This window comes from Carassius auratus, unplaced genomic scaffold (genome assembly GCF_003368295.1).
Source record: "Carassius auratus strain Wakin unplaced genomic scaffold, ASM336829v1 scaf_tig00031547, whole genome shotgun sequence".
In the NCBI taxonomy this organism is placed as follows: Eukaryota; Metazoa; Chordata; class Actinopteri; order Cypriniformes; family Cyprinidae; genus Carassius; species Carassius auratus.
In genome coordinates, this window is record NW_020525932.1 from 129,484 (window position 1) to 157,013 (window position 27,530).

The window sequence follows — 27,530 nt, forward strand, 5'->3', positions numbered from 1 at the left end:
CAAGTTATAAGATCAAGAAAATAGGACTTTTTTTTTTTTTTTACAAAGCATCATTTTACAATGAAAAGTGTGATGACAAACCGCAACTACATATTAATTTGAATAAATATGATATATTCTTCTGAACAAAATTTTTTCCACACTTACTATGTATGTTGTCAAAAGAAAAATCATACATTTAAAACATGTTTTTTTTTTTTTTTTTTTTAATATATCAGCACAGAGGGAGATATAGTATAAAACTTATTGGTTAAACGGAACTCTCTCTCTCTCTCTCTCTCTCTCTCTCTATATATATATATATATATAAGAGCTACACAACATATTAGAATTACTTTGTAAAGCTTTGTGTGATATTTTGACCTACACGCATAATACACACACAATACAGTAATGCTGAAAAATGAATGATACGCATCAGATGTTTATTAAATGAGATAAATTGTCAGCTCGACGTGAGACCTACAGTTTTTCAGAGGCACTTCGAGCACCTGGTCTCTGAGGCTCCTGAGCAGGATTAGAGGGAGTCAAACATGAGCCTGGAGCACAGTCTTCAGTAGCACAGGTACAGTATATCTGTAGCAGTAGCCTACTACACACTGTGTGCGTCAAACTGATCAATTACTCATTCATGACTCAATCATTCGGATATTAAGATCTATGTTCCATAAAGATATTTGGTAAATGTCCTACCGTAAATATATCAAAACTGAATTTTTAATTAGTAATATGCATTGCTAAGAACTTCATTTGGACAACTTTAAATGATTTTTTTTTTTGTTGCAAATATCAATAATAATAATAATAAAAGACTCTCATGACTGGTTTTTGTGGTCCAGGTCGATAACTACCATTCTCTCACATGTAAGCCAAATCTGGTGAAGCACTGCCTGCTTCAGGCTCCTCTCTGGTCTGCACTCATGCTGGGTGAGTGTACTATGAATTAAGTAGGCTAATATTTATTTTTTTATTTTTTTATTCTTAAGTTAAATATGAGTGTTTTTTTTTTTATGGTCATTTTCACAGCTTTCACAAGAGACAGCCAGTTTATTGAGAGGTTTGCTCACTTTTCTTTGGCTGTGTGTAATTGTCTTTCACACCGCTAGAGGGAGCACAGGGTCTTTATGCTCTGAACTCAACTCAGATCTGTTCGCAGAAGAAGTTCAAACTTTTTGACCGCGATGGACTTGAATGGATTGTTCTTTATTTTAGTGGTTATATAAATTGGAGATGGTAGCTCTGTCCCAAACATGGCCTGCTGTGTCATATTTTCTAATGGTAAGATTACAAAGCTGTCTTTATATTTTTCACAAGTGTTTCCATTTTTTCTTGTTTTGTTACTATTCTGGAGAGAGTGACCCTGCTGGGAAAAGACTTAAAAATACAAAGTTAATAGATTTTTTTTTTTTTTTTTTTTTTGCTGAAATTCATTGTGCTGTTGTTGTTAACAGGCATGGTTTATTTGCCAAGTGTCCTGGGACAGGTGAGGGGGTGAGGGGGAGCTGCTCAGGGAGGACATCAAACTCCAGAGAGAGAGAGAGAGAGAGAGAGAGAGAGAGAGAGAGAGAGAAGAGCTCAAGTTTTCTCTTCTTAAGTACTTCTTAACAAATACATTCTTTATTAGCCAAGAGATGACAGTAGGAAAAAAAATGGTATATTCATTTTCTGTCATATTTTCAATAAAAAAAACACAAATTTGTCTAGCTTATTTTTTTGTGATGCAAGTTAAAAATGAAATGCTTAAGTTGTATAGATTTTTTTCTTTTTTTGGTGTGTAATTTATTCATAAATAAGCCTGAGTACTTTCTGTACATTTTGTATTTTTGTTTTGCATATTCTGTTCATTTTTTAATGCAGCTTTATATATATATATTTTTTAAATATATATATTTATATATTTTTTTTTTTTCACAAAACATTCTTTAATGTGTTTATTTTTTTGTCCTGTAAATGTTTTCTACACATTAAAACAAATTGTTCTATACATAACTGAAAGTACTTTTTACAACCATTTACAGCATAGTGGAACGAGGCACATGTCAAACATTTTGGAGACCATCTGTATGATGTATCACACGCAGTCAGATCAGAAACAGCAGGGTCTGGACTGTGGCACACATCACTGTTGGCGTTCACTTCTCAGGAGATCCAGCAGCTCTGTCAGGGCCAACACCATTAAACACCTGTCCAGCGCTTACACATTCAGCTCTATCCTGCAGTACAGGGGTCTGCTCTGATTTAGGGAAAGAAGGAAAAGAGAAATAGTTTCGAGCTATGACAACGTGATTAGTACAAGAAATATTGAGATACTTTAGTAAACTATAACAACTACTATTACCATATTGGGGAAAACCTACCAGTTGTCATATTTAAAACCTTTGCTAAAGGGACAGTTCACCCAAAAATAAAAATTCAAAACCTGGAACAACTGAAGTGTGAGTAAATGATTACAGAATTTTCATTTTTGGCTGAACTGTCCTTTAAGTAAAAGTATTATCTTGTATCCTCTAATATAATTAAGGTATTGAGAGTAAAACTGTTGGGTAGTTAATCTACAACAATGCATCATGTTATAAAAGACCATATTTTTGGAGCGCTGCAGTCCTGTGAGAGGAAAAAAAAAAAAAAGCATAGTACTTTTTATCTGTAAGAGTATAGCCTACTTAATGAATGTACTTTCTTACAGTCCACCTCTGATTTTTTTTCTGTAAATGAAAGTAACACCATTTATTGTGAGAATATTAATGCATTGTAACTATATGAAAGACTGCATCTGCAGGACTGGGACCGGTCAAACACAGCACTGTTAGCTGTCACAGATGACACTGAACATTAAGCTGTACTATCCTAACAAACAATTATAATCAGTTTATTCCGTTTTATTTTCATGGTTAACTGCCTTAAAAAATCTGGGTTGCAAACCTGTCTACATTTGATCACAATGGTCAAGACAATAAACTACATAAAATCACACCTTTGTAAGATATCAGTCAGCACTTTAACTGCTATGTGTGTGCTCGTGTATTTTGTAGTTTTTCATATGTATCATTACATTATTCAAGCAAGTTCCAAGCCAGTAGCTGCATTTATAGTTGTAATCAAACAAAGGACGCAGCAAACCAGTGTAATTTACCTGGCCTCGGACTTTGACGTAAAACATACAAACTAAAGTGAGCCCCACCTGCCCTGACAGGATTGTGTTCTCGCACCGTTGATCTTTGACAAAGCGCTCATCGGGAACACCTGGTGTCAAACCCTGCGGAGGCGGAGCGTCTCACGCACTACGGAGACCTCTGCGAAGTCCGTGTCCTTCGAAGTGTGCACACTTAACTTTGTGACACCGTTTATAGGACAGATCGAGTGATCCGCGTTGATGGATCTGGTTTGAAAGCAGCGGCTGGAGTTCTGTCGGAAGTTACAGTCCAAGTCCACAGGAGGTACATTTCTGTCCGCTACAAATATTTAACATATCTGGTATTTTAATCGAAACGTATCTCTCTGCAATGTGACTTAATCTGTCCAATCGCAGCCTCTGTGTGGATCATTCATTGTGTGTTTTATTCATGACCGTTTATACGCTTTAGTTTCATTTAGTTTAGTGTTTCACGGGAAACCCGGATGTAACTTCGTTTCATCCAGGTTCAAACTCATTGTGAATGCGAGTATGAAATAGATACAATTAAATAATAATAATATATTCTAACTTTTTTTGCGAGTATTACAATAAATAAGCACACATTTATATATCGCCCTGCTGAAATAAACAAGAGAAACCATCACATAAATTATGATAGTTTCCAATAGAAAAAAATAAAATAAACATGAAACTAACACCAAAACAAAGAGATTATTACATTAAACCCACATAACAATATTAATAAAACCCTCTTTGCAGTTACTAATGATGTATTACTGCGTATCCACTGAAAAAAAAAATGCTAGTGACCATGAATCATCTCTGCACAAACTATTGGATATAGCACACATTTATCTGGGTCTAACGTTTAAACATTGTTACATGCTTCAACAGTTTTATATCTATAGATTTTATTTTAGTTGAGTCGTGATAATTTGAGAAGCTTAGACTGTTTAAACACAGGCTCACTGTCTGCCACTATATGTAACCAACAAAAAATATGCACAGTTTGGATTAAATGAAAATATAGTCAAATGTTTAATTAGCATGTTTTTGTGTTTTGCTCTGGTACCAAATTGGTACCGAGAACCATGGATCACTGGTATCGGTCCCAAATACTGAAATTTAGGGACTGGGACAACACTACTTTAAAACCATTAAGAAATGATTTCCAGTGTGTTTTGGGACCTATTCCATTGAGTGGTTTTAACAAGCCACCAATAAAAGGCTATCGTATTATAACCCCCACCATGGACCTCTGGATGATGGATTTAGTGAATGTACTAGTCTTGTGTTCACATCTGGAAATAATAAATATTAAATGTGAATTAAAGCTAGATAATAAATATCATTAATGAATGTGATTAAACTTATGTCTTTTACCTCAGGTTTGAAAGGCCTGCAGTATGGCGTGTGCACAGCAATCTGCTACAGACTACCTCGAAAAGACCAGGAGAGACCTGGTGAAACACATGAAAAACCTTCCTCTGATCATTGAGAATCTTAAGCAGAAGAGGGTTTTCAATGACGATAACGTCAATGATCTGAAAGCCGAGGACACAGAGTTTGATAAAGCCAGATGTATACTGGACTGGGTCATTAAAAAAGGTGAACTGGCCAGTTATGAATTACTCAAGATTCTGGATGAAACTAAGAAGAGGACATTAGATCCTGCTTTACACTCCTGGATCAGCTGTTTTCCCTTCAGAGATGAAGACGCAGAGCCCAGCTGTTTATTTGGTGGGTAGAAAAAAGTTATATATATATATATATATATATATATATAAAACACAACCTTTTCCAATACATTTTTTTTTTTCATTTTAGGTACAAAGCCCTGTAAAAACTACCAGATCCAGCTCAAAAAGAAAGCAGAAAGTTTACTGAAGGACCAAAGGGAAAGTTGCTGTAAATATCTGGATGACAAGGTACAAGGAAACTTCAGTTTTATTCCTCTTGTTCTAGAGACCGGCTCTGCGGTAAAAACTCCTCAAGACAAAATATATTTGAAAAACAAAAAATGCAAAAAACTGAGAGCTTACATTCCTACCGAGGGTCAAGCGTTATCACCTGAGGACCTCCTGAGATGGAAAGACAAAAGCATCCTCATCGTCGGCAAACCTGGAGTAGGAAAGACTACAGTTGTCCAGGAAATGCTGCGTGTTTGGGCAGAGAAGGATGACAGAGAGATAGACTACATGTTTTACTTTGATCAAAGTGTTCTGGCTCACAATAGTGTTGCCAGCTTGGAATCTCTTTTGTTTGATGTGTATATAAAACCAATGGAAAAAGACAAAAAAGAAGTGTTTCAAGATATTGAGGAAAACTCTGAGAATGTTGTCATCGTGTTTGATGGTGTGATGGATTTGGGGAAAAAATCCATCTTGAGGAAGATCATGAAGCACGAGCTCCTGCCGGATGCCAAGATTGTGATCACATGCAGATCAGAGCAGGAAGATGATCCACTTTTCTCTGACTGGCCGACACAGACCGTGTATGTACAAGGATTCAGTGCAGAGTCTATCAACACTTACTATCAGAAGATGTTGGGTCATGATCCTGTTCTTCTAGAAGCTGTTTTGAAGAATCAAGAGCTCTTCAGTCTTAGTCATGTTCCATTGTATGCATTCATGATTGTAGACTTGATTAAGTTTAAAAATGACACCGTATGCAACCATCCATACACAGTCACTGAAATCTACATCCACATTTTCCGTTTTGCTGTGAAGAAACATGGGAATAAACAAAATGAGCAAATAGACAAGTATCTGAAAGAGAAGAAGGATCAGATTCATAGATTAGTGAAAAATGCTTTCGATGACACTATGAAGAAGTGCCTGAACCTTACAAATTTTAGCAGTGATGAGACAGACATTTGTCATGCTTTTCTGAAAATGATCACAACAACAGACTCACCAACATCTGCAACTACACACTGTGCGTTTCTCCACAACACAATGCAGGAATTCTTCTCCGCTTTGTGGCTTCTTGGACATCCAGATGAAATTGAGAAAGTCCTACAGCTCTGTCAGACTGAGGAGCATAAACACATGAGATATGTTCTTCCTTTCTTATGTGGACTTCTGAGTGAACACAACACCCGACTCCTCAAGTGTCTCTTCACAGAGGATCAGATAAAGAAAACATCTGACTGGTTGATTGAGAAGCTTTTGGACACATTTCTTCAAGCTCACAGTGAGAGTGAAAAGTTTGATCTTCTCTATGTGTGTCAGTGCTTGTATGAGCTCCAGTCTCCTAAAGCCTGCTTAATGTTCCTGGAGAAGATGAACCATCAGCTTGAACCAGAAGTGGATCTCGATCCTCATCAGTGTTGTGCTCTGTCTTATGTGATTGGTCAGTCCAGAGATAAAGAGGTTTATCTGAATCTGGACGACTGTGACGTAGCTGATATAGGAATGATCATGCTGCTCAGCTGCTCTCCAAACATCAGGTACTAGAAACTGTAGTGTTTTAAAGGGGATCTATTATCCCCTTCTTACAAGATGTAATATGAGTCTAAGGCGTCCCTGTGATGTGTCTGTGAAGTGCATGCATGCATCTTGCTGTAACTGGTCTCAGCTGATCTAAAACAAGCCTCTGTCTTCTCTTGTGTGTGTGCAGCAGTCAGTCTGTCTCTCTCGTCTTGCACTGTGTAAGTGTAGGTCAGTGAGTTATGCTTACAGGGGGTGCTTTGTGAGTCTCTGCTGCACTTAGATTAGTAACTAACATGCTGTATGTAGGAATAAGTTAGGGTTTTGCTAGGTTATTTGTTCTAAACCTAATGGAAATTCTCTTTGTTGCAGGGTAAAGACTTGTAAAGAACCGCTGAAGCAAATCATATTCTTTGAAGAATTCTTCCATAAATCATTAAATCAATGTGACTGCAAACTTTTTGAGGTGAGAGGAAGAGACAACCCAGGAACTTTAAATGCTCTGCTGGATCTGTGCTCACATGTGAAGAACTATGAGACTCAAACAGGCAGGAGTTTTCTTCCAGCATTACAGTCAGTTTTCCAGTTACGTGATGTCTGGATCATAGATCTCTCAGAGAGAAAGAGCTCGGTCCTCCTGGAAGTGTTGAAGCTCCAGACAGAAAAGAAAATAGTCGAGCTGAGTGGATTGTCAGATGAAGAGAGTGATGTGAAGAGTCTCCTTCAGTGTCTGCCACACATCTCAAAGCTGAGGTGAGAACATTTCTGACATCTTACAGTTATTGTGAAATATGATTTCTGTATAAGCTGGGACATGTTTTCTGGTCTTAATGAGTGTCTTTAGGGGCTCTGTTTGTTTCAGTGTTAGCTACAGAGTGATGTATTCTGATCATTCACTGCATCTGATCTCTTTTTTTTTTTGTCACCGGCTAAATCTAAGAGCAGTTTTTGTGCAGAGTTAGATACTGCCACCTAGTGGTTGGGAAGACATACAAAATATGTATACAAAATAAAATTACTCTGTAGAACGTAACAACAGTCCAGCAATTGTAAGACAAGTTTGTCAGAGAAAGAGTAGAGGAACTCAAGCCAAGAATGTAAGAAGTTATGTTCGCTCTCCATCACCACATTATTCTTCCAGACGGCACAGATGGTTTTCTAGGAGCAAGAGACGGCATCACCACTCTCCGAGTCCAACTACTGATCAAGAAATAATATATTGTGGCCCTACTCCTACAATTCCTGACCTGATTTACCCAAACCCCAGAGAGTTTGCACGGTTTAAGATTGCTTTGGAAAACATTCTTCCAGCTGATGCTACAGAACTCTTAACATTTCATATCTTGCTAGAACATCTCAAGGCTGAATAGGCTCAGTTAATTGCTGTATCTTACAGCAGTTCACGTCATCCTTATACCAACACTATGCAAGCCCTCAATCAACAGTATGGCCAGCCACATCAGTTAGCCCTGCAGCGCACAGTGGAATTGATGGATGGGCCCAACATCAGCGCTGGAGATATTAAAACTTTTCGAATATATTCTCTGAGGGTGAGATCTTTGGTGGGAATGCTGAGACAGCGAGGTAAGCCTGGCATGATGGACTTAAGATGTAGCTCGCATGTGTCCAGACTTCTGAGTAAGTTGCCACATGATCTGCATAGCAGTTTCAGAAGATTTATTAATCCATTAGACGTGAAGATTCCTACCCTCCTTTAACGTAGCAGACTGGTTAGAATATGAATTTCAAGTGCAAGAAGATTCCACAAGATATGCAAACCGTTCGGGCAGAGGTTGCTCAACCAGTTTGTCCAGGGATACGTCAAGGAGGGTGAAATCATTCAACAAAGGGATAGAAGTTCTGCTTGGCACAGAGAAATTCCCTTCATCACCACCACATCCCTCAGTGGCCACTCCTAAGATCACAAAGGGGAGAGCTTACTGCCCTTATTGTGATAACAACAAACACACTTTAAATAACTGTAAATTTCTCTTAACTTTCCAAATCTCAGAGGCAGAATTCGATCAAGGGGTACAACCGATGCTGGCGCTATCGACGGGGCTACAGATCATCAGAGTGTAACCTTAAAATGCGCTGCAAAACATGCAATGGTCGTCACTTGCTTGTTCTTCGTGATGTTAATGCATGGAACAAGGAGAAAGTAGAGGAAGGAGAAGATCCATGTACTAGCCCTGTCTTGGGGAGGCTGCCAACGAGGTGTTATTCATTGACAAGGCCCCAGGAAGTTGTAAGGTACTCTTAAAGATATGTAAACCATCTTGTTAAATACTGCAGCAACCCAGCTGAAACTGAAAGGTAAGCCAGAGGACTTGCCCCTGCGCACAGTCAGACAAGAATTAAAGGTCCTGCAAGGGGTGGCTTTTTCCTTTAACTTTTCACCAGCCTAACAGCCAAACAAGATCTATCAGATCAATGGAGCATTCACTGCATCAAAGTTGGGGCTTGGACTGCACCGTTATCATGTCAAGTCTTTACGGAAAAGGTACCATCATCTTAAAGGACTTCCCCTCCGAGAAATTGAAGCTGCTCTTCCAGTTTTCCTCATAGGATCTGACTGTCCTCATTTAATTACCCCAGTTGAGCCAGTTCACTTGGGTCCACCATGGGGTCATGATGCAATTAGAACTCTCCTTGGACTCTCCTTGCAACATCTTCTTACAGGGCAACAATGTCTGTTCACAACAAGTTGGTCACCCTCTGCTACGTTGCAGGAACAAGTTTAAAGACTCTGGCAACTGGATGTCCTTCCTTAGAGAGATGAGAAAATGAGTACTCGATCAGTACAAGACCAGCAGTCAATGAAACTATTGGAACAAAGAACTTCTAGAGTTGATGTTGATGGAATTCAACTATAAGCTACCCCACTGCTAAGAGTCCAAAATATGCCCCCTCTTTGTGCACCTAAAGCAGCAGTAATGCCTCAGTTAAGAAGTCTAGAGTGTCGTCTCAGTAAGTCCCCTGAGCAAGCAGCTTTCTACCAGGCTGAGATTAAAAGACTGGAGCAGGCAGGCTATATTGCTGAATTTCAGTCAGGACAGGAAAGAAACTCAAATGAGCTGCTATATCCCACATCATATGGTTTAACATAATGGGAAACATCGAGTGGTTTTCAACTGTTCATTCAAGTTTCAAGGGAACAACCTCAATGAATTGTTACTTCCACGACCAACACTGACTTCTTCATTACTGGCCCTGCTACTAAGATTCCGGGAACATTCAATCGCTATCAGTAGTGACATTAAAGGAATGTCCCACCAGGTTTGACTCCTTCCTGAGGATCGGCCCCTTCTCTGTTTCTTATGGAGATATATATGAAGAGAAGTGGAGCCTAGAATCTATGAATGGCAAGTTCTTCCAGATCTGACAGTGCTACGCAATGGATTGCAAAGGGTAATGCCCTCAACCATGAATCAGTGCTTGGACTTCAGTGGAACTGTGAAACTGATACCTTGTCCTATAAGCTTCGTGCTATAGAGTGCCGAGAGGTTACTATGCACAACATCTATAAAGTGCTTGCTAGCCAATATGATCCTCTCGGGTACATCATCCCATATACCACACGTGCAAAGGTAATAGTGCAGTGATTATGGGATAAGAAGAAGGACTAGGATGATCCTAAACTACATGAAAATTTAGTCATATATATATACATGAATTTAGAATTTAGAGAGTGGAACAGCTGGGCAGGAGAGCTCCGTGATCTACAAAATATAGTCTTACCCAGATGCTATTTTAATGCACCAAAGGATGATGTTTCAAGCCAGCATGATATCAGTATCTTTTGTGACTCATCAGAGAGTGCGAGTATGGGTCTGTTGCCTATCATCAAACAGAAGATCAAAAGGGAGAAGTGGAGATCACCTTTATAGTGGCCAGATCAAGAGTGGCTCCTAAGAAATGGCTGTCAATACCTCGTTTAGAACTATGTGCAGCCCTGACAGGGGCCCAGTTAGCCATGATCCTGCAGAACGAATTGACTTTGCCCATTCATCAAGTTTTCCTTTGGTCTGATTCCACCACAGTTTTGACCTGGATTAAATCTGAATCCTGTCGATTTAAGGTTTTTGTTGGTACACGAATAGCAGAGATTCAGGACCTGTGCATGGACCTATGTGCATTCAGAAAGTATCCCTGCTGATGACATCACTCGAGGTAAAAGGCTGGCAGAACTAGGGCCACAAAGTTGTTGGAATATGGGACCAACATACCTTCAACTTCCATCTGATCAGTGGCCGGTTCCAGACAAACATTCCTGTTTAGTTTCCAGTTCGCAGTGGTTCATACAGCTCTGTACATTCACAACGTAGCGGTTCAAAGAGGTTTATTTTGACCTTGGACCCAAGTATAAAGAAATACAGAGAGACATCTTGAAGTGCTGCTTGCTGAAAGGACCCGAAGTAATCCCAGAAAGTGCTCTTTGATTCGCTTTGAAGCAACTGTTACAAGAAAGGAATCCAAGACACTTCTTCAGCATTTAAAATGACTAAAACACAGTACATTATATTATATTATTGTTAAAAAGGCCCGCTATAAATAAGCTTTTATTTTTAAGTGTTCTGGCACTCAGCCAGTGTTTGATTGTGCTGTCAACGCAGTAACCTAAAGACACATTTCCAGCAGGTGGCAGTGATAAGCGTTTGTTACAAATTGCCTGCACAGAGTAGGTGAAAGCAAATGGACTCGAGGCTTTCTCAAGTGTTGGTGTTGGGTGCGTATGTTAGTTGAACCAAACCACACACAGATGGAAACACCAATGTAATGTCTGCACTTACGTGCTCAACATTTATGGAAAAATAAAAGCATCAAGAACTTAAAACTGCATCTTTATGTCTCTGACCGGACATCTGTGGTGAACTAGTCCCCCCACTGGCAACCCCAACTGGTTTAGCTGTACCAGTTTTCTTTGAATAATATAATATAATATAATATAATATAATATAATATAATATAATATATTTAATCACAATATTTATGTAAAATACAAGATTAGTTTTATACCTCTTGGTATACATACTGTATTTTTATAAAATTGTGCTAATATTTGCTTTTGTGATGAATTTGTTATTAATGGCCAGTATGTGTCATGTAGATGTAATTTACGCACACCTTGACAATATAATCGCCATAATATTTACACTTAATATTTACCCACCAGACTAATAAACTATTTTACACACACCCACACACACACACACACACACACAAATCTAATCAGCTTATCTTTGTAAAATGGCACAGCTCCTTAAACTAAGCTTCTTAGTCAATCAAGCATTTTATACTGGTATTATGATAATTAAGCACAATTTAATGATAGAACTTTAATAATTTGAACTAAAACTTGGTAGCCATGTATGAATGCATATTTTTCATTTTAACTGAACTTAAAGGTCCCCTTCTTCGTGATCCCATGTTTCAAACTTTAGTTAGAGTGTAATGTTGTTGTTAGAGTATAAATATTATCTGTAAAATTATAAAGCTCAATGCCAAGCGAGATATTTTATTTAACAGAATTCATCTACATCAAACGACCAGTTTGGACTACATCCCTCTAGTTCCTGCAGTAATGACATCACTAAAACAGTTTTTTGACTAACCTCTGCCCACCAGAATACACAAAAAAGGGGCCGTGGTCTTGTTGCGCTCCGACGGAGAAGAGGATGAGCTGCGTTTGTGTTTGTCGCCATGTCGTCGAAACGCTGTTATTTTCATCTCTGAGTCCAATCACCTTTGTTTGGCCTTCCCAGGGACGCTGTACTTAGAGATCAATGGTTACAATTTATGTTTAACTTGGTTCCCGAAAATTATAATCCACATGTAAAACTATGTGCAGCGCATTTTGCTTAGGACAGCTTCCTCAATCTCAATCAGTTTAATGCTGGATTCGCACATAGATTATTCTTGAAAGATGGAGCAGTTCCCTCTTTGTCTGGAGAAGGTGTTGTTTATGGACCACAAAAATAAAGTGTATTTTATTAAGTTGGTGCATTTAACAGTTTCTGTAACTTATTGCACAAATGTCAATGCTGTTCAGCTTTGTTAACTAGATGGTAGGGCTGTGCAAAAAATCGAATGCGATTTTTCATGCGGATCTCGTCAGTAAAGGCGCTCTGTGATTAGAAGTACTTCTCCAGCACGTGTGTTCAGATCAGGATTGCCAGGTTTTCAAAACAAATCCTGCCCACTTGCTTCTCAAAACTATTCCAAAACTAGTCCAATCGCATTTCCAGGAGAGCAGCGTGCGCTCAGCTGGTGTCGAATCACAACACAGGAACCGCTGGCACAATCAGAACTCGTTACGTATTTCTGAAGGAGGGACTTCATAGAACAAGGAAGTCATCAGCCCGTTTTTATGACAGTGAAAACAGCGGTATACAGATAATTTAATTGTGTGAAAAATACCGTTTTTTTTTTTTTTTTTTTTTTTACACGCGAAACATGAACACGTTATATTGCACACTGTAAACTAGGGCTGTAACGATATGCGATATGAAATCGAAATCGCCATACGCAGGTCCACGAACCAGTATCGCGATGTGAGAAGGCAGAATCGCGACACACCCCTCCTAGAGTTATCCTTCCTGTCCAGATCCAATGCTACCACATTTTTTAATTACTATAAGTATTATTTGAAGTTTACATTATAAAATACGTTTGAAGGAGTCGATTAACGCGGATACGCGTTAGGAGTCATTTTCTCCTGATAACCCCGAAAATAACTTACATTACACTTTCAGTTTTAATCGTACAGATAAGAGCAATACATCAATCCAATCTGTAAAGGGTCTACTTTTTTTTGGATACAGACATAATAACAACAAAACTTTGTGCACTTATAAAATAAAGATAACAAACAAGGTGTGCTGTCTGCAGCCTTCATTTACAAACACGTCATTAAAATGAACTGTAACTCCATGAATACTCAACGAAGAGACATGAGGGAGATATCTATAGAAAGCTTGACATGTCTACTTTTAAAATAAACAAGTGCTGCCGAAAACAAATATTCTGTGATAAAGTAATCCATATGAAAACAATGCGATGTCTGTTTTTCACGTCTCCCTTCATTATATCTAATGTGACCACGCCCCCGCTCAAACTGAAGCGCGCGGCTTGAATACGGCCATAACAGAAGAAAAAGCAGCGAGACTGTTCTTCAAGTTCTTTTTATTTTACTGTTTGCTTCGCGATGAGAGCAATAAGACATAATTCACCCCAAAAAGATGTGATGTGGTTGAGGATTTGAGAAATGGATTTCCTCAGAAAAAAAAAAGAATGAAGTCCTCTATTCAGCAGAGATCATAAACATGAGTAAGTCTCTTTTTATTTATTTATATACTTGTACTAGTTTTCACATAACGTGTAAACATTTTACTAGTTAGACTTTCCAAACTATAATTCCTGACTAAATGTATAATTAAGTGAAATATTATGAAGTTTCAATAACAATATGCAATACTATATCATTCAAAAGCTTGATGTAAATAATATAAATGTAACAAATAAATGTAACTGTAACAAATGTAACAAAAAATGGTGTTCATTTAATTTATCCCCCCTAAAAACCTGAAAAATATTCTCAGCTCTTTTCAACATTAATAATAATAATAATAATAATAATAATAATAATAATTATGATAATAATAAGAATGTAAGGGTTACATTCTTTCTTGTAACCCTTCCCTCTCAGTGACAGCTGACTGAAAGGCTCATTATGCAGCTCATTATGCGGGCCTTTGTCTTCTCAGGTGTAAATCACAATGATATTCATGATAGTTGACGCCTACTCGCATATGACTTGTACCAACAAAAAGTGTCTTAGAAAATTTAAATCAATTTATTGTTTTCTGTAAGTGATTAAACAAGTTGATTTTCACATAATTTAAAAAGAAAAATTCTAGGCTACAAGCTCCAGTTCTCAAAAATCCTGGAAACCATTGTTCTTTGTGTTTTATTTTATTTTTTTTTGCCTTATTCAAGTGATTTAACATTTTTCGTTTTTCACTAACCACGCATAACATTTTTTTTCTCAAAAACACAATCATGTACATACATGTATTTCACATATTATTATAGCCCAGTTTGTGCTGATTACAGTAAGATTAGACTTTACCCATTTAGATATTTATAAGAAACTGAAAAAAGCACAAATGTCCGGGCATGACAAAACTTTTCCAGGCCCCAAAAATACCCTTAGACTCCAGAGGGTTAAAAAAAATATTTTTTTTTCCTCAAAATATCTTTTGAATTGTTTTGTCAAAGCCCCCCCCATATCGAGGTTTCTATCGTACCGTGGGTCAAAAATCATGATACGAACCGAATCGTGGGTTTGGTGTATCATTACAGCCCTACTGTAAACACAATCAAAGCTTCAAAAAAAAAAAAAACCACGAAAAACATGACCTTTAAGACTGGTGGTGATGCTTAAGATATTGTTAGTCATTCAGGGTTTCTGTAAAAAATAAAAATAATAATAATAATAGTAATTATTAAAAGATAATACTACTACTAATTCTACAGCCATACTAACAATATACAATGCACTATGGATTGATGAGCTGCTGGGTTCATGAATATTAATCGCGCTTGATGGAGAGCGAAACTCTAAAGCGCTCAGTCAGTGTACAGCGAGTGAAAATATATATGTGCTAAACATATAATAGCCTCGAACACACACACTGGCGAGTAAAATCTAAGAGTTTATTAGCCAGTGGCTAACAATAGACATAATTTAGTCGCCCAGAGTAAAATTAGTCGCATATGCGAGTGATTTACTCGCAATGTAAAGGGTTAGCAGTGATTGATTTTTTTTTTTTTTTTTAAGTTCACAACACAATTCGATGCATACATACAGTATATGATACATGCTATATTAAAAGCAGTAAGCATAAATTAGTGAAAATAAATGACTTTTTAAAACTGAGTACAATTTAACCTATTTACGTTGATATATTGAATAAGTACATAAGGTTATATGTAAGGCTATACTGATCGTGTCAGTTTATCCCATTTTAGATTAAAATGAAGCATTATTTAATAACCTCCATTCAAATGTAGCCAGCAGGACTTCTGCTTTGCTGCGTCTCATGAAACTTCATCTTTTACTGTCCCTTCAAAAAGAAGTCTTGCGTTCAGTGTGAGTCTGTGCTGTATCTGATGCCTTTATTTAAGGTTTGTTCAGTTATCAAAACTGTAATTCATTTCTGACATTTAAAGTTGAATTTTAACAAGTGTTTAATGTGAGCTGAAAACGATGTAATCATATAGTAGCTGTAATAATTTCTGTGACATCGGTTTATTCACATTTCTCATTTCTATTTGGTTACAGATTCTCTGATCTGAGTAAAAGCGTTCTTCATGAATTTCTTCTGAGTCTCTTCATTAAAGCAGCAGAGATCGAGACCCAGACAGGAGAACAGATGCTGGAACAGTTAGCATTAGTCTGCACCAGCTCTTCCGATAATAGACAGACTTACATATTTGATGATTGGGATTTCCTGCTGGATCTGTACTCTCGTGTGAAGAACTATGAGACCCAAACAGGCAGGAGTTTTCTTCCAGCATTACAGTCAGTTTTCCAGTTACGTGATGTCTGGTTCATAGATCTCTCAGAGAGAAAGAGCTCAGTCCTCCTGGAAGTGTTGAAGCTCCAGACAGAGAAGAAAACAGTCGAGCTGAGAAGATGTTCAGATGAAGAGAGTGACGTGAAGAGTCTCCTTCAGTGTCTGCCACACATCTCACAGCTGAGGTGAGAACATTTCTGTTATCTTACAGTTATTTTGAAATATGATTTCTGACATTTCTGTGACATGTTTTCTTGTTTTAATTAGGGTTGGGTACCGAAACCTAGTACAAATATGGCACCGGTACTTATGTAATCAGTATGTACTAGAACCGAATCAGAACACAGATTTCGGTGCCATGCCTGAGCGATCGATTGAAATATTTGTCTTCTCCGGAACAGACTTAAGAAGCATCATCACCAGCACTGCATGTGTTTTAAGCTAAACATGCTAAAGTTAAAATGTCTAAAGCTAAACTTCTCTTGTTTTCACATTTCTAAACATGTTGTCCAACAGCAGAGAACATTATAAGCATTTCACTCCACAACAGCAGTCCGATGCTTCCTTGTGTGATCTGATGTGGCTTCTTGTCACAGAACGAGGCAGAAAATATGTTCCATAGGCTACTTTAAACAGAATACATCGATTAGTAATGGATTATAAATATATTTCATATATTTAGTGCTGGACGGTATACCGGTTCATACCGAAAACCGGTGTTTATTTTCGTTACAATATTAATTTTTTATATACCGCCATACCGATGTATTTAATTACTCAACGTTTGGAATGAACGTTATGTTATGCCACGGCCATGTGACACTGTTTCAGACGGACCCTTTACAATTAGGGATACACTGGTTGACCGGCCATAAATCGGAACCGGACAGTTTTTGCTTAAAATACGTGATCGGCAATCGGCCGGTTTTTGGTCTTTTTTTTTTTCGGGTGATTTTTCTGGAAGTGCGCCCGCGTGCACAGACTACATGGTAATCATTCACTATCATGTCATTTGTGCGGTAGTATTTTTCGAAATCTGTGCACAGGACACGGGCAACCATTCAGGGCTGGAAGTGCATAGCTACACGTCTGAGGCACAGATTAGCAGGAAGCGAACAGCCGACTGCACAAAATAAGGGTCCCTTTACTGTGCTCACTGAAGCTGCGCAAGTGTATCTGTACCTGTCCGCACCCTGCACAAGCAGAGACAGTGAAGGGACAAAACTGAAATGGTTTTTTTTTTCTTTATTTGTAAAGTAGAACTTGGATACATTTTTGAAAAGCCAGAAGTAAATGTCAGTTCTGTATAGGATGATTATTTTTATTTTAGCTTAAAATTGCATCGGCTTAATTTGATTTAAAAATCACCTGCTGTAGCACACTGAAGTGTTTCATTCATCCAATTTAAAAAAAATTGGGTAATGATTCACATCTATATATCTTTTTTTATTATTTTTATTTTTTTTTTACTTGAGCCAATAGTTATTTATTTTTCATTGGCTCAAGTAAAAAAAAAAAAAAAAAAATATTTTATTTTATTTGGATGAATGAAACACTTTGCATCTTTATTTTATTCGCACCAACATTATTTGATTTTAGCATTTTGGAATAATGTATTTATATAGCATACATGTATTTAGTCTCACTGGTAAAGACCTTTTTTAATTTAAAACCAAATTTAAACTCTCGGCCAGAATTCAACCCAATTCGAAAAAACAAAAGCTAAATGCTGATGTCTGTACCATCTATGTTTGTATTGAATGTAGGCTACTTACTGTGCAGTTACTGCCGTCAATTTCAGATGGTTATGGTTATTGTTTTAAATAGCCGAAAGCCAGTCTGGCCTATTAAATACCAAATAAACATCTTGTTTATGCATACTTTCCTTCTTTTTTGGTTGTTGCTTGAAGAAAAAAAAATCGGAAATCGGTATCGGAATCGACCAGTTTGCTTGTAAAAAATCTGTATCGGAATCGGCCATGAAAAATCAAGATCGTGCATCCCTATTTACAATGTTGCGCTTCTAAGCGACTGCGAGGCGTGGTGAGGGTAAACACAGTAGTGCTCTGGTGTATCGTTATAACGCCAGTTTCACACATACTCTTGTCTGCAGTGCGTATGCGTTGCATATTTTTTTTACGCACCCATGTTAACGGATTCCAGCGTTCATACTGCACAAGGTTGTTTTAGTTTACAATTATAGTTTAAGCAGTGTACTGGTAGTTAGTGTGCTACACAAAAGTCTGTAAAATAGGACACAATGTGCAGTTAATATGAAGAACAATCCGAATTAATTTTTCACAGGTGTTTTACCTGTGTGTTAAATCCGTTCCCTAGCCAGCATGGAGGAGCGGAGGGGGAGGTTCCTGAACATAATCACCCTCCGTCAAAAGGGGAGTGAGGTGGGTGGTTTTGCGCAGATCTTTTGGACGATGGCAGTAGGGCTGGGGTATAATGATGAAGCACTGAAGGACCTGTTTAACAATTGTCTGGATAACCCTTTGCCTGGGTGGGAGATGAAGGGGCTGGGGGTTCACCAGTTACCTTCACCATCGTAGTCAATGGGATACACCGACCACACCCATCTCTCCAGACACGATGGCCACCAGTCCAGCGCCATGGCACAAGATGGCCGCCAGCCCAGCGCCACTGCACAAGATGGCCACCAGCCCAGTGCCACTACACCAGATGGCCGCCGACACAGCACCACTGCACAAGATGGCTGCCAACACAGAGCCACTGCACAAGATGGCAATAACAGAAGACTTTCCAGAGTCGAGTCCGGTCCCCGTGGTCCCTCCAGGGTCGAGTCCGGTCCCCGTGGTCCCTCCAGGGTCGAGTCCGGTCCCCGTGGTCCCTCCAGAATCGAGTCCGGTCCCCGTGGCCCGTCCAGAGTCGAGTCCGGTCCCCGTGGCGCCTCCAGAGTCAAGTCAAGTCACCATTAACACCCATGAGTCAAGCAAAACCACCGTTAGACCTCATGAGTCAAGTCAAGTTACTCTTGATCTTCATGGGAAAAGTCAAGTCACTCTTGATCTTCATGGGCAAAGTCAAGTCACCAAAGATCTTTATGAGTCAAGTCAAGACACAGTTGATCTTCCTGAACAAGGTCAGGTTACATTAACCTTCAGGAGTCAAGTCAAGCCACAGTTGATATTCCTGAACCCATGTATGTTTCGTCAAAAGGTGACCTGCGTTGGAGTGTGTGCCACTTCAGGAGTAAGTGCTAGGTTAGCAGTAATGAGGAAGTGGTCTGAGGTGTGCAGTGGATTAACTGAAGAGTTGTCCACAGAGCAACAGCACGTGTAGATGAGTTCCAATTGGTTGCCTGATTTGTGAGTCGCTGTAGTAGACACTAGCTTGAGATCAAATGAGGCGAGCAGAGTCAGAAGTCAGAAGTCAGAAGCCTGGCGTTTATCTAGGTGGTTGTTGAAGTCACCAAGCAGTACCAGAGGAGTACCATCTTCTGGAAAGTTTTATAGCAGCAAATCCAACTCCTCCAAAAAGTTTCCCAATTGACCTGGGGGACGATAAATGACCACAAAGTGGATTTTAACAGGGTGGGTTACAGTAATGGCATGTGATTTAAATGAACCAGTACCTGTAGGTGATGGCTGAAGATCAAATTTCCATTCTTTTGATATAAGGAGACCCGTACCTCCACCCCTCCCAGTGGTACGAGGAGTGTGAGAACAAGTGAAATTAGTGGAGAGGGCTGCAGTGGTGGCAGTATCTTCAGGTTTGATCCAAGTCTCTGTCAGTGCCATGAGGTTGAGACCGGAATGAGTAGCAATAGAAGAAATGAAGTCCAGACTGGCAGTTCCAAAGACCAACTGGAATAGAGAGCGTAGTAGTAGAGGTCAGAGGGACATGGCATAGGTTTGTCAGACAGGCCTTCCTGCGACGTACATAGCGTGCTCTCCGAGTGTTAGTAGTGATAGTAGAGATATGAAAGCACATAGTGACTACAAGTGTAAGAGATATTTGAGAACAAGCTATACAAAAGAGAAAGAGGAGAAAAGCAATACTCAAGTGTCCTGTCTTTGTCCTTGCTCGGTGGAGTCGCACAGGTAGAGTCGATTGTATTTACACTCGTCCGTCTTCACGCGAGGAGGCTTCACGCGAGGGCTGCCGCGACCGCTGCCGCGGTGAAACCTACCGCTTTTGTATTTGCCTGATTACCTGTGATTGAAGTCAGCTGGCCACGCCCCACTATTTAGCAGATCGAAACCGGGCAGTCCCGCGATAGGCAAACGCAAAACCAAGCTCCACTTTCAGCACGTATTTACCAGGGTAAGACACACACAATTTAAACCAAAAAACTTTCCTAGCAATGACGATCACAGTAGTCTAATGAGAAAACAAGACAAAACACTCACAAGCTGCTTGTCCTTCTCTGTAGCTCGACTGTTTCTAAACACGCTAGCTGAACAAGCTACGGACACAATAACTATAAGGACATTCTCAAATCAGAAACCGTGGGTGGACAGATCAATCCGTGCAGCAGTAAACAAACGCACTGCTGCTTACAATGCCAGTCTTCTGTCAGGAAACATGAGTGAGTACAAAGCATCGTGCTATGATCTCCAACGCAGAGTAAGACCCGCCAAACACTGATACAGGCAACTGTCACATTTCCAGCTAAATGACTCCCAACGCATGTGGCAAGGAATAAGGATCATCTGTGCCTTTGGAAATAAATCCTCTGCAGAGATGAGAGCAGATACGACGCTGGCTGATGAGCCAAACACTTTCTAGGGCCGCTTTGAAAGCAATCTAAGCAGTGCGAGTCTGCCGATCAGTGCGTCAGGAAGCAGCAGTCAGAACAGCAATCATAATGTGATCACCGTGTCGGAGGTCGAGGTTCGGAGGGCACTAAAGCGAGTGAATCCAAGGAAAGCAGCTGGACCTGATGGGATTTCTGGCTGTGTTCTGCGGTCCTGCACTGATCAGCTCGCTGGTTTGTTTACATCCATTTTTAATGATTCCAAAAATCTGTCATCATCTCTGTGCCTAAGAACAATAAACCCTCTTGTCTGAATGACTATCGTCCAGTTGCCTTCACATCAATAGTCATGAAGGTCTTTGAGGGACTGGTTAAAAACGTAATCTGCTCCTCCATCCCGGATACTTTGGACCCTCTTCAGTTTGCCTATCGCCCAAACAGATCCACCGATGATGCCTTTTCTCACATCCTGCACTCTTCTCTCACACACATTGGACACAATAACAGGAACTATGTAAGGCTGCTATTTATTGACTATAGCTCAGCTTTTAATACTATAGTCCCCATAAAACTAGCTTCTAAACTCATAGACCTCGGCCTGAATTCTTCACTCTGCAACTGGATTCTTGATTTCCTCACCGGCAGACCTTAAGTGGTGAAACTAGGCCAGTACACCTCCAGCTCCATCACCCTGAACGTAGGAGCCCCGCAGGGCTGTGTCCTGAGTCCCCTGCTCTACTCTCTCTACACACATGACTGCGTGTCTTCGCACAGCTCCACATCTATAATTTGCTGATGATACTGTGGTTCTGGGCCTCATTCACAACAATAATGAGACCGCATACTTGGATGAAGTAGAGAAATTAACACCATGGTGCCAGGACAACTGTCTCTTTCTGAATTTGAGCAAAACTAAAGAACTGATTGTGGGCTTCAGGAAGAGACAGCAGCAGCCCTATACACCTCTTATGATCAGCGGGACCCCTGTGGAGAGGGTGAGCAGCTTCAAGTACCTTGGTGTAAACATATCTGAGGACCTGACTTGGACTACACACATTCAAACACAGGTTAATAAAGCCAGGAAAAGACTGTACCATCTGTGACAGCTGAGGAAATTCAGGGTCTCACCAGCAATCCTCAAAACTTTATATTCAGGGGCTATAGAAAGTGTATTGACTCAGTGTGGTATGGTAACAGCTCCAGTCAAGACTGCAAAGCCCTGCAGAGAGTTGTGCGCTTAGCTGAGCGCATCTCCGGGTCTGCTTTTCCCTCTCTGCAGGACATCTACCTCAAACGCTGCAGAAGCAGAGCTGCTAAAATCATCAAAGACTCCACCCACCCCAGTAACCATCTTTTCATTTTGCTGCCATCTGGTAAGCGCTTCCGTAGCCTGGTGGCAAAAACCGAGAGACTCGGGACGAGTTTCTTCCCCCAGGCCATCAGGCTCCTAAACTCAAAACCAGCCTCTTAACATCTTCATGTCTCCACTTAATGTTCACTTTATCAGTAAGATATTCATCATTCACCACCTCACACTGACACACTGACAGTGTCAACCTGTTTGCACATTTGCCTCTTGTACATTCCTGTGTATCTTAATATTTAAGACTACAGTATAATGCTCATATGCACATTGTACATCCCTGTGTATCTTAATATTTTAGACTACAGTTTACTTTCATGCACATTATTTTGCATTCTATATTTAATTATACAATATACATCTTTTTTATATTTTATTATTTGTGTTTACTTTTATTTCATTCTTACATAGCTATATTTATGTATATTTTCTTCTGTGTTGTTTTTCTTTAATAATTGCATTGTCCATGGAGCGGACCTGACTCACATTTCACTGCTGGTTATATATGCTATATATAATTTTGTATGTGACGAATAAAAATCTTGAATCTCTTGAATCTGTTTCATGGAGTCCTTGTTTTCTATCACCCTACTCGTGTTTCTTGTTTTGGACAGCTTTTGTGTTATTGACCTTTTGCCTGTTTTGGATTTTGATTTTTGGATTCCCCATTAAACACTGCAACTGGATCTCTCGTTTTATGTGTGCATTCGTAACCGTACCTAACTGAATAACAATTATATATATACAAGCTAATAACATGCTGTATCATTTATTATTGACCGATTGGAAGTAGAGTAGAGGGTAGTCTGAAAAGTTGCTAAATCTAAATAAAGTTGTCAACACAGAAGGGATTTCCTGGAGGTCATGAGTTCTCTTCTTCTGGGACTGGATATGTGTGTGTTTCTATGAGAGGGCGTACTCTGGCGTCCAGTGTGAATGAAACTGACATCATGTGTTTACCGTGCTCATGGCCAATCCATCATTTGTTGGGGAATTTTTATTGATTTATTTGTTTTTAATAAGTATTGGTTTAGGCACTGGAATGGTTTTAAAAGTATAGATTTGGCACTGGTATCGGGAAAAAACAAATGATACCCAACCCTAGTCTGAATGAGTGTCTTTAGGGGCTCTGTTTGTTTCAGTGTTAGCTAAAGAGTGATGTATTCTTATCATTCACTACATCTGATATCTTTTTGTGTGTCACCGGCTAAATCTAAGATCAGTTTTTGTGCAGAGTGAGATACAGCTGGCCGAGAGTCTGAATACTCATCATATCTGTATTTATCTCTCTCTCTCTGGTAAATGAACACTTGATGTATTACACTGTTCTGAGAATAAAATGTTGAAGCTTGTTTTCAGAAAGCCAGTGCTTTTATCCTCAGTGGAGAGAGAGCTTGCATGTGGTTGATAAATTGACAAAAACAAGTAAACATTTCTCAGATAATTCTGTACTGCACTCCTGTGAAGATCTGGTTTGAGGATTACGTGTCTTTATATCAGTCAAGTCAACTCAGTTGTGTTCCTCTGCGGCCAGATTCAACCTAGTTGTAGCCTATAGATTATACTCTATTCATTATTTTTTAGAAACCTTGCACTTTTTCACTCCATTTTAAAAGCTGTTCTTGTATTTAAATTAAGCGAGGTCCACTGCTGCGTATCAACACAGAAACAGCTCGATACCGTATTTTGAAATATCTGTAGAGATATATCATCATGTCAAACATGGCTCTACTGGGTACCTCTAAGAAAATGACCATCTTCCTCCTCCTTCATACCCACAGATTTGCACATATGACATCCCATATAGCACTGCATTTCAGCTAAAACATTATACAATTACATCCCTTTTTGTTGAATTATGTACAGTAGAATATTAATGGAAACTGTCTCAAATTAATGAAGTGTTTGGTTCTTGATTGTGTATTTTCAGGTTCTGGTTCTTTGATGAAGAAACAAGGATGTCTGCAGTCAGATTCCTGCTGAAGCTCTGTGTTGCTGCAGGAGAAACTGATGAAGAAACAAGATTCTTGACTCTGCTGTCATCTGTGTGCAGCTACAAAACCTTCCCTTTTGATGAAGAGGATTATAATTATTATGATTATGATCATGCTGATGATCAGCGTCATTTCCTGCTGGATCTGTTCTCTCATGTGAAAAACTATGAGACTCAAACAGGCAGGAGTTTTCTTCCAGCATTACAGTCAGTTTTCCAGTTACGTGATGTCTGGATCATAGATCTCTCAAAGAGAAAGTGCTCGGTCCTCCTGGAAGTGCTGAAGCTCCAGACAGAGAAGAAACCAGTCGAGCTGAGTGGATGTCCAGATGAAGAGAGTGATGTGAAGAGCTTCCTTCAGTGTCTGCCACACATCTCAGAGCTGAGGTGAGAACATCTCTGGCATCTTACAGTTATTGGGAAATGTGATTTCTGTATAAACTGTGACATGTTTTCTGGTCTTAATGATTGTCTTTAGGGGCTCTGTTTGTTTCAGTGTTAGCTACAGAGTGATGTATTCTGATCATTCACTACATCAGTTTCTGTGCAGAGTGTGTCACAGTGTGTCTGGTCTGTGTATCACTAGAGGTCTCACTTCCCCTTATCGTCACTGTTCATTGTTTTCAGCTGTTTCCACTTTCATCGTTTGTACATGTCTATAAATACCTGGTTTGATTCTGTCTTTGTTACGGAGTCCTTGTCCGTTCTCGAGCGGACCGCTGCCGTCCCGGAGGCGGTGCCCAATGCCGAGGCGGTGCCTGATGCTGTTCCTGAAGTCGAGGCAGTGCCCGATGCTGTTCCGAAGGCCGAGGTGGTGGCCGATGCTGAGGCGGTGCCCAATGCTGTTCCGGATGTCAAGGCGGTGCCCGATGCTGTTCCGGATGTCGAGGCGGTGCCCGATGCTGTTCCAGAGGTCGAGGCGGTGGCCGATGCTGTTCCTGAGGCCGAGGCGGTGCCCGATGCTGTTCCGAAGGCCGAGGTGGTGCCCGATGCCGAGGCGGTGCCCGATGCTGTTCCTGAAGCCGAGGCGGTGCCCGATGCTGTTCCGAAGGCCGAGGTGGTGGCCGATGCTGAGGCGGTGCCCAATGCTGTTCCGGATGTCGAGGCAGTGCCTGATGCTGTTCTGGATGTCGAGGCGGTGCCCGATGCTGTTCCGGAGGCCGAGGCGGTCCCCGATGCTGTTCCGGAGGCCGAGGCGGTCCCCGATGCTGAGGCGGTGCCCGATGCTGTTCCGGAGGCCGAGGTGGTTCACGATGCCGAGGCAGTGTCTGTTGCCATTCCGGGGGCCGAGGGGGTGCCCGAGGCGGTTCCGGAGGCCGAGGCGGTGCCCGAGACCGCTCCCGAGGCCGTTACCGAGGCGGTGCCTGAGGCCATTCCCGATGCAGTGTCCGAGGCCGCTCCCGATGCCTTGACCGAGGCGGTGCCCGAGACCGTTCCAGAGACAGTGCCCGAAGCCAAGGCGCCTCAGGTCTTCACAGACAGTCCAGAGTCTAGTCAGATTCCCGTGGACTCTCCGGAGTCGGGTCAGGTTCCGGTGGACTCTCCGGAGTCGAGTCAGATTCCCGTGGACTCTCCGGAGTCGAGTCAGATTACGGTGGACTCTCCGGAGTCGAGTCGGGTTACGGTGGACTCTCCGGAGTCGAGTCAAGTTCCGGTGGACTCTCAGGAGTCAAGTCAGGTCCCGGAGTTGAGTCAGATTACGGTGTACTCTCCGGAGTCGAGTCAGGTTCCGGGGGACTCTCAGGAGTCAAGTCATGTCCCGGTGGACTCTCAGGAGTCGAGTCAGGTCCCGGTGGACTCTCAGGAGTCGGGTCAGGTTCCGGTGGACTCTCAGGAGTCGAGTCAGGTTCCGGTGGACTCTCAGGAGTCGAGTCAGGTTCCGGTGGACTCTCAGGAGTCGAGTCAGGTTCCGATGGACTCTCAGGAGTCGAGTCATATTTCCATGGACTCTCAGGAGTCGAGTCATGTTCCGGGGGACTCTCAGGAGTCGAGTCAGGTTCCGGTGGACTCTCCAGAGTTGAGTCAGGTGTTTGATGACCCTCCAGAGCCAGGGCCAGTCACCGATTACCTTCCAGAGCCAAGTCAAGTCACGTGGTGGTCTTCCGCTCCACCCTGGAGGGCTCTGGCCTTGACCACGAGGATGTGGTAGTCATCTGCTCCACCCTGGGGGACTCCGAGGTTGACCACGAGGACGTGGTGGTCATCCGTTCCGCCCTGGAGGGCTCTGGCCTTGACCACAAGGCTGTGGTGGTCTTCCGCTCCGCCCTGGAGGGCTCTGGCCTTGACCACAAGGCCGTGGTGGTCTTCCGCTCCGCCCTGGAGGGCTCTGACTTTGACCACAAGGCCGTGGTGGTCTTCCGCTCCGCCCTGGAGGGCTCTGGCCTTGACCACACGGTTGTGGTGGTCCTCTGCTCCGCCCTGGTGGGCGCCTCAACATGCCCTTTATGGACTTCTGTTTTGTGTATTTGAGTTCTGTTATGTTTCTGTCTGTTCCCCTTAGTTTGTCTGGCCCTCCTTCCCTCCCCCTGTACCTCCTCCGGTCCTCCTCCCTCCTGGTCCTTTTTTTTTTTTTTTTTTTTTTCTTGTTCTGTTGGAGGTGTCTGAGGAGCATCTGGTAGCTGCTCCTTAGAGGGGGGGTTATGTCACAGTGTGTCTGGTCTGTGTATCACTGGGTGTCCACTAGAGGTCTCACTTCCCCTTATTGTCACTGTTCATTGTTTTCAGCTGTTTCCACTTTCATCGTTTGTACATGTCTATAAATACCTGGTTTGTTTCTGTCTTTGTTACGGAGTCCTTGTTTAATGTCTTAGCGTTACATGTCCGTCAAATTCTTGCCCTTGTCTTGTTTTGCTTTGCCTTGCCCTGTGTTCGTGTCCTGTTAATGTTTTGTTTGGATATTCTGGTTTTGACCCTGCTTGGCTTGACTACCCGTTTGGATTACCCTTATTAAATACTTCACACCTGCATTTGGTTCTCTCGCCTCGTTCCTGTAACGCCGTACGTGACAGAGTGAGATACAGCTGGCCATGAGAGTGAATACTCATCATCATCTCTCTCTCTCTCTCTCTCTCTCTCTCTCTCTCTCTCTTAAATAAACACTTGATGTATTCCTCTTTTCTGAGAATAGAATATCGAAGTGGAGATTGGGTTTTCTTGGTTTCTTGTTGAATTATTTATGTGTGTCTGATGTGAAGTACTATATTATATGATGTAAGTTGCCTCAAATTAATGAAGTGTTTGGTTCTTGATTGTGTATTATCAGGTTCTGGGACATTTATGATGAAGATACCAGGATGTCTG

General features: G+C 41.0%; 1 protein-coding gene across 1 annotated transcript; it reads left to right on the top strand.

The window, feature by feature from the left end:
• Positions 1–2,620: 2,620 nt before the first annotated feature.
• On the top strand, positions 2,621–16,337 carry LOC113080529 (uncharacterized). The gene is made up of 5 exons (XM_026252682.1): positions 2,621–3,437; positions 4,525–4,876; positions 4,964–6,587; positions 6,940–7,320; positions 15,914–16,337. Exons 2-5 carry the CDS (start codon positions 4,543–4,545, stop codon positions 16,335–16,337), a joined length of 2,763 nt encoding a protein of 920 aa, XP_026108467.1. The 5' UTR covers positions 2,621–3,437; positions 4,525–4,542.
• The last annotated feature ends 11,193 nt before the right edge of the window (positions 16,338–27,530 follow it).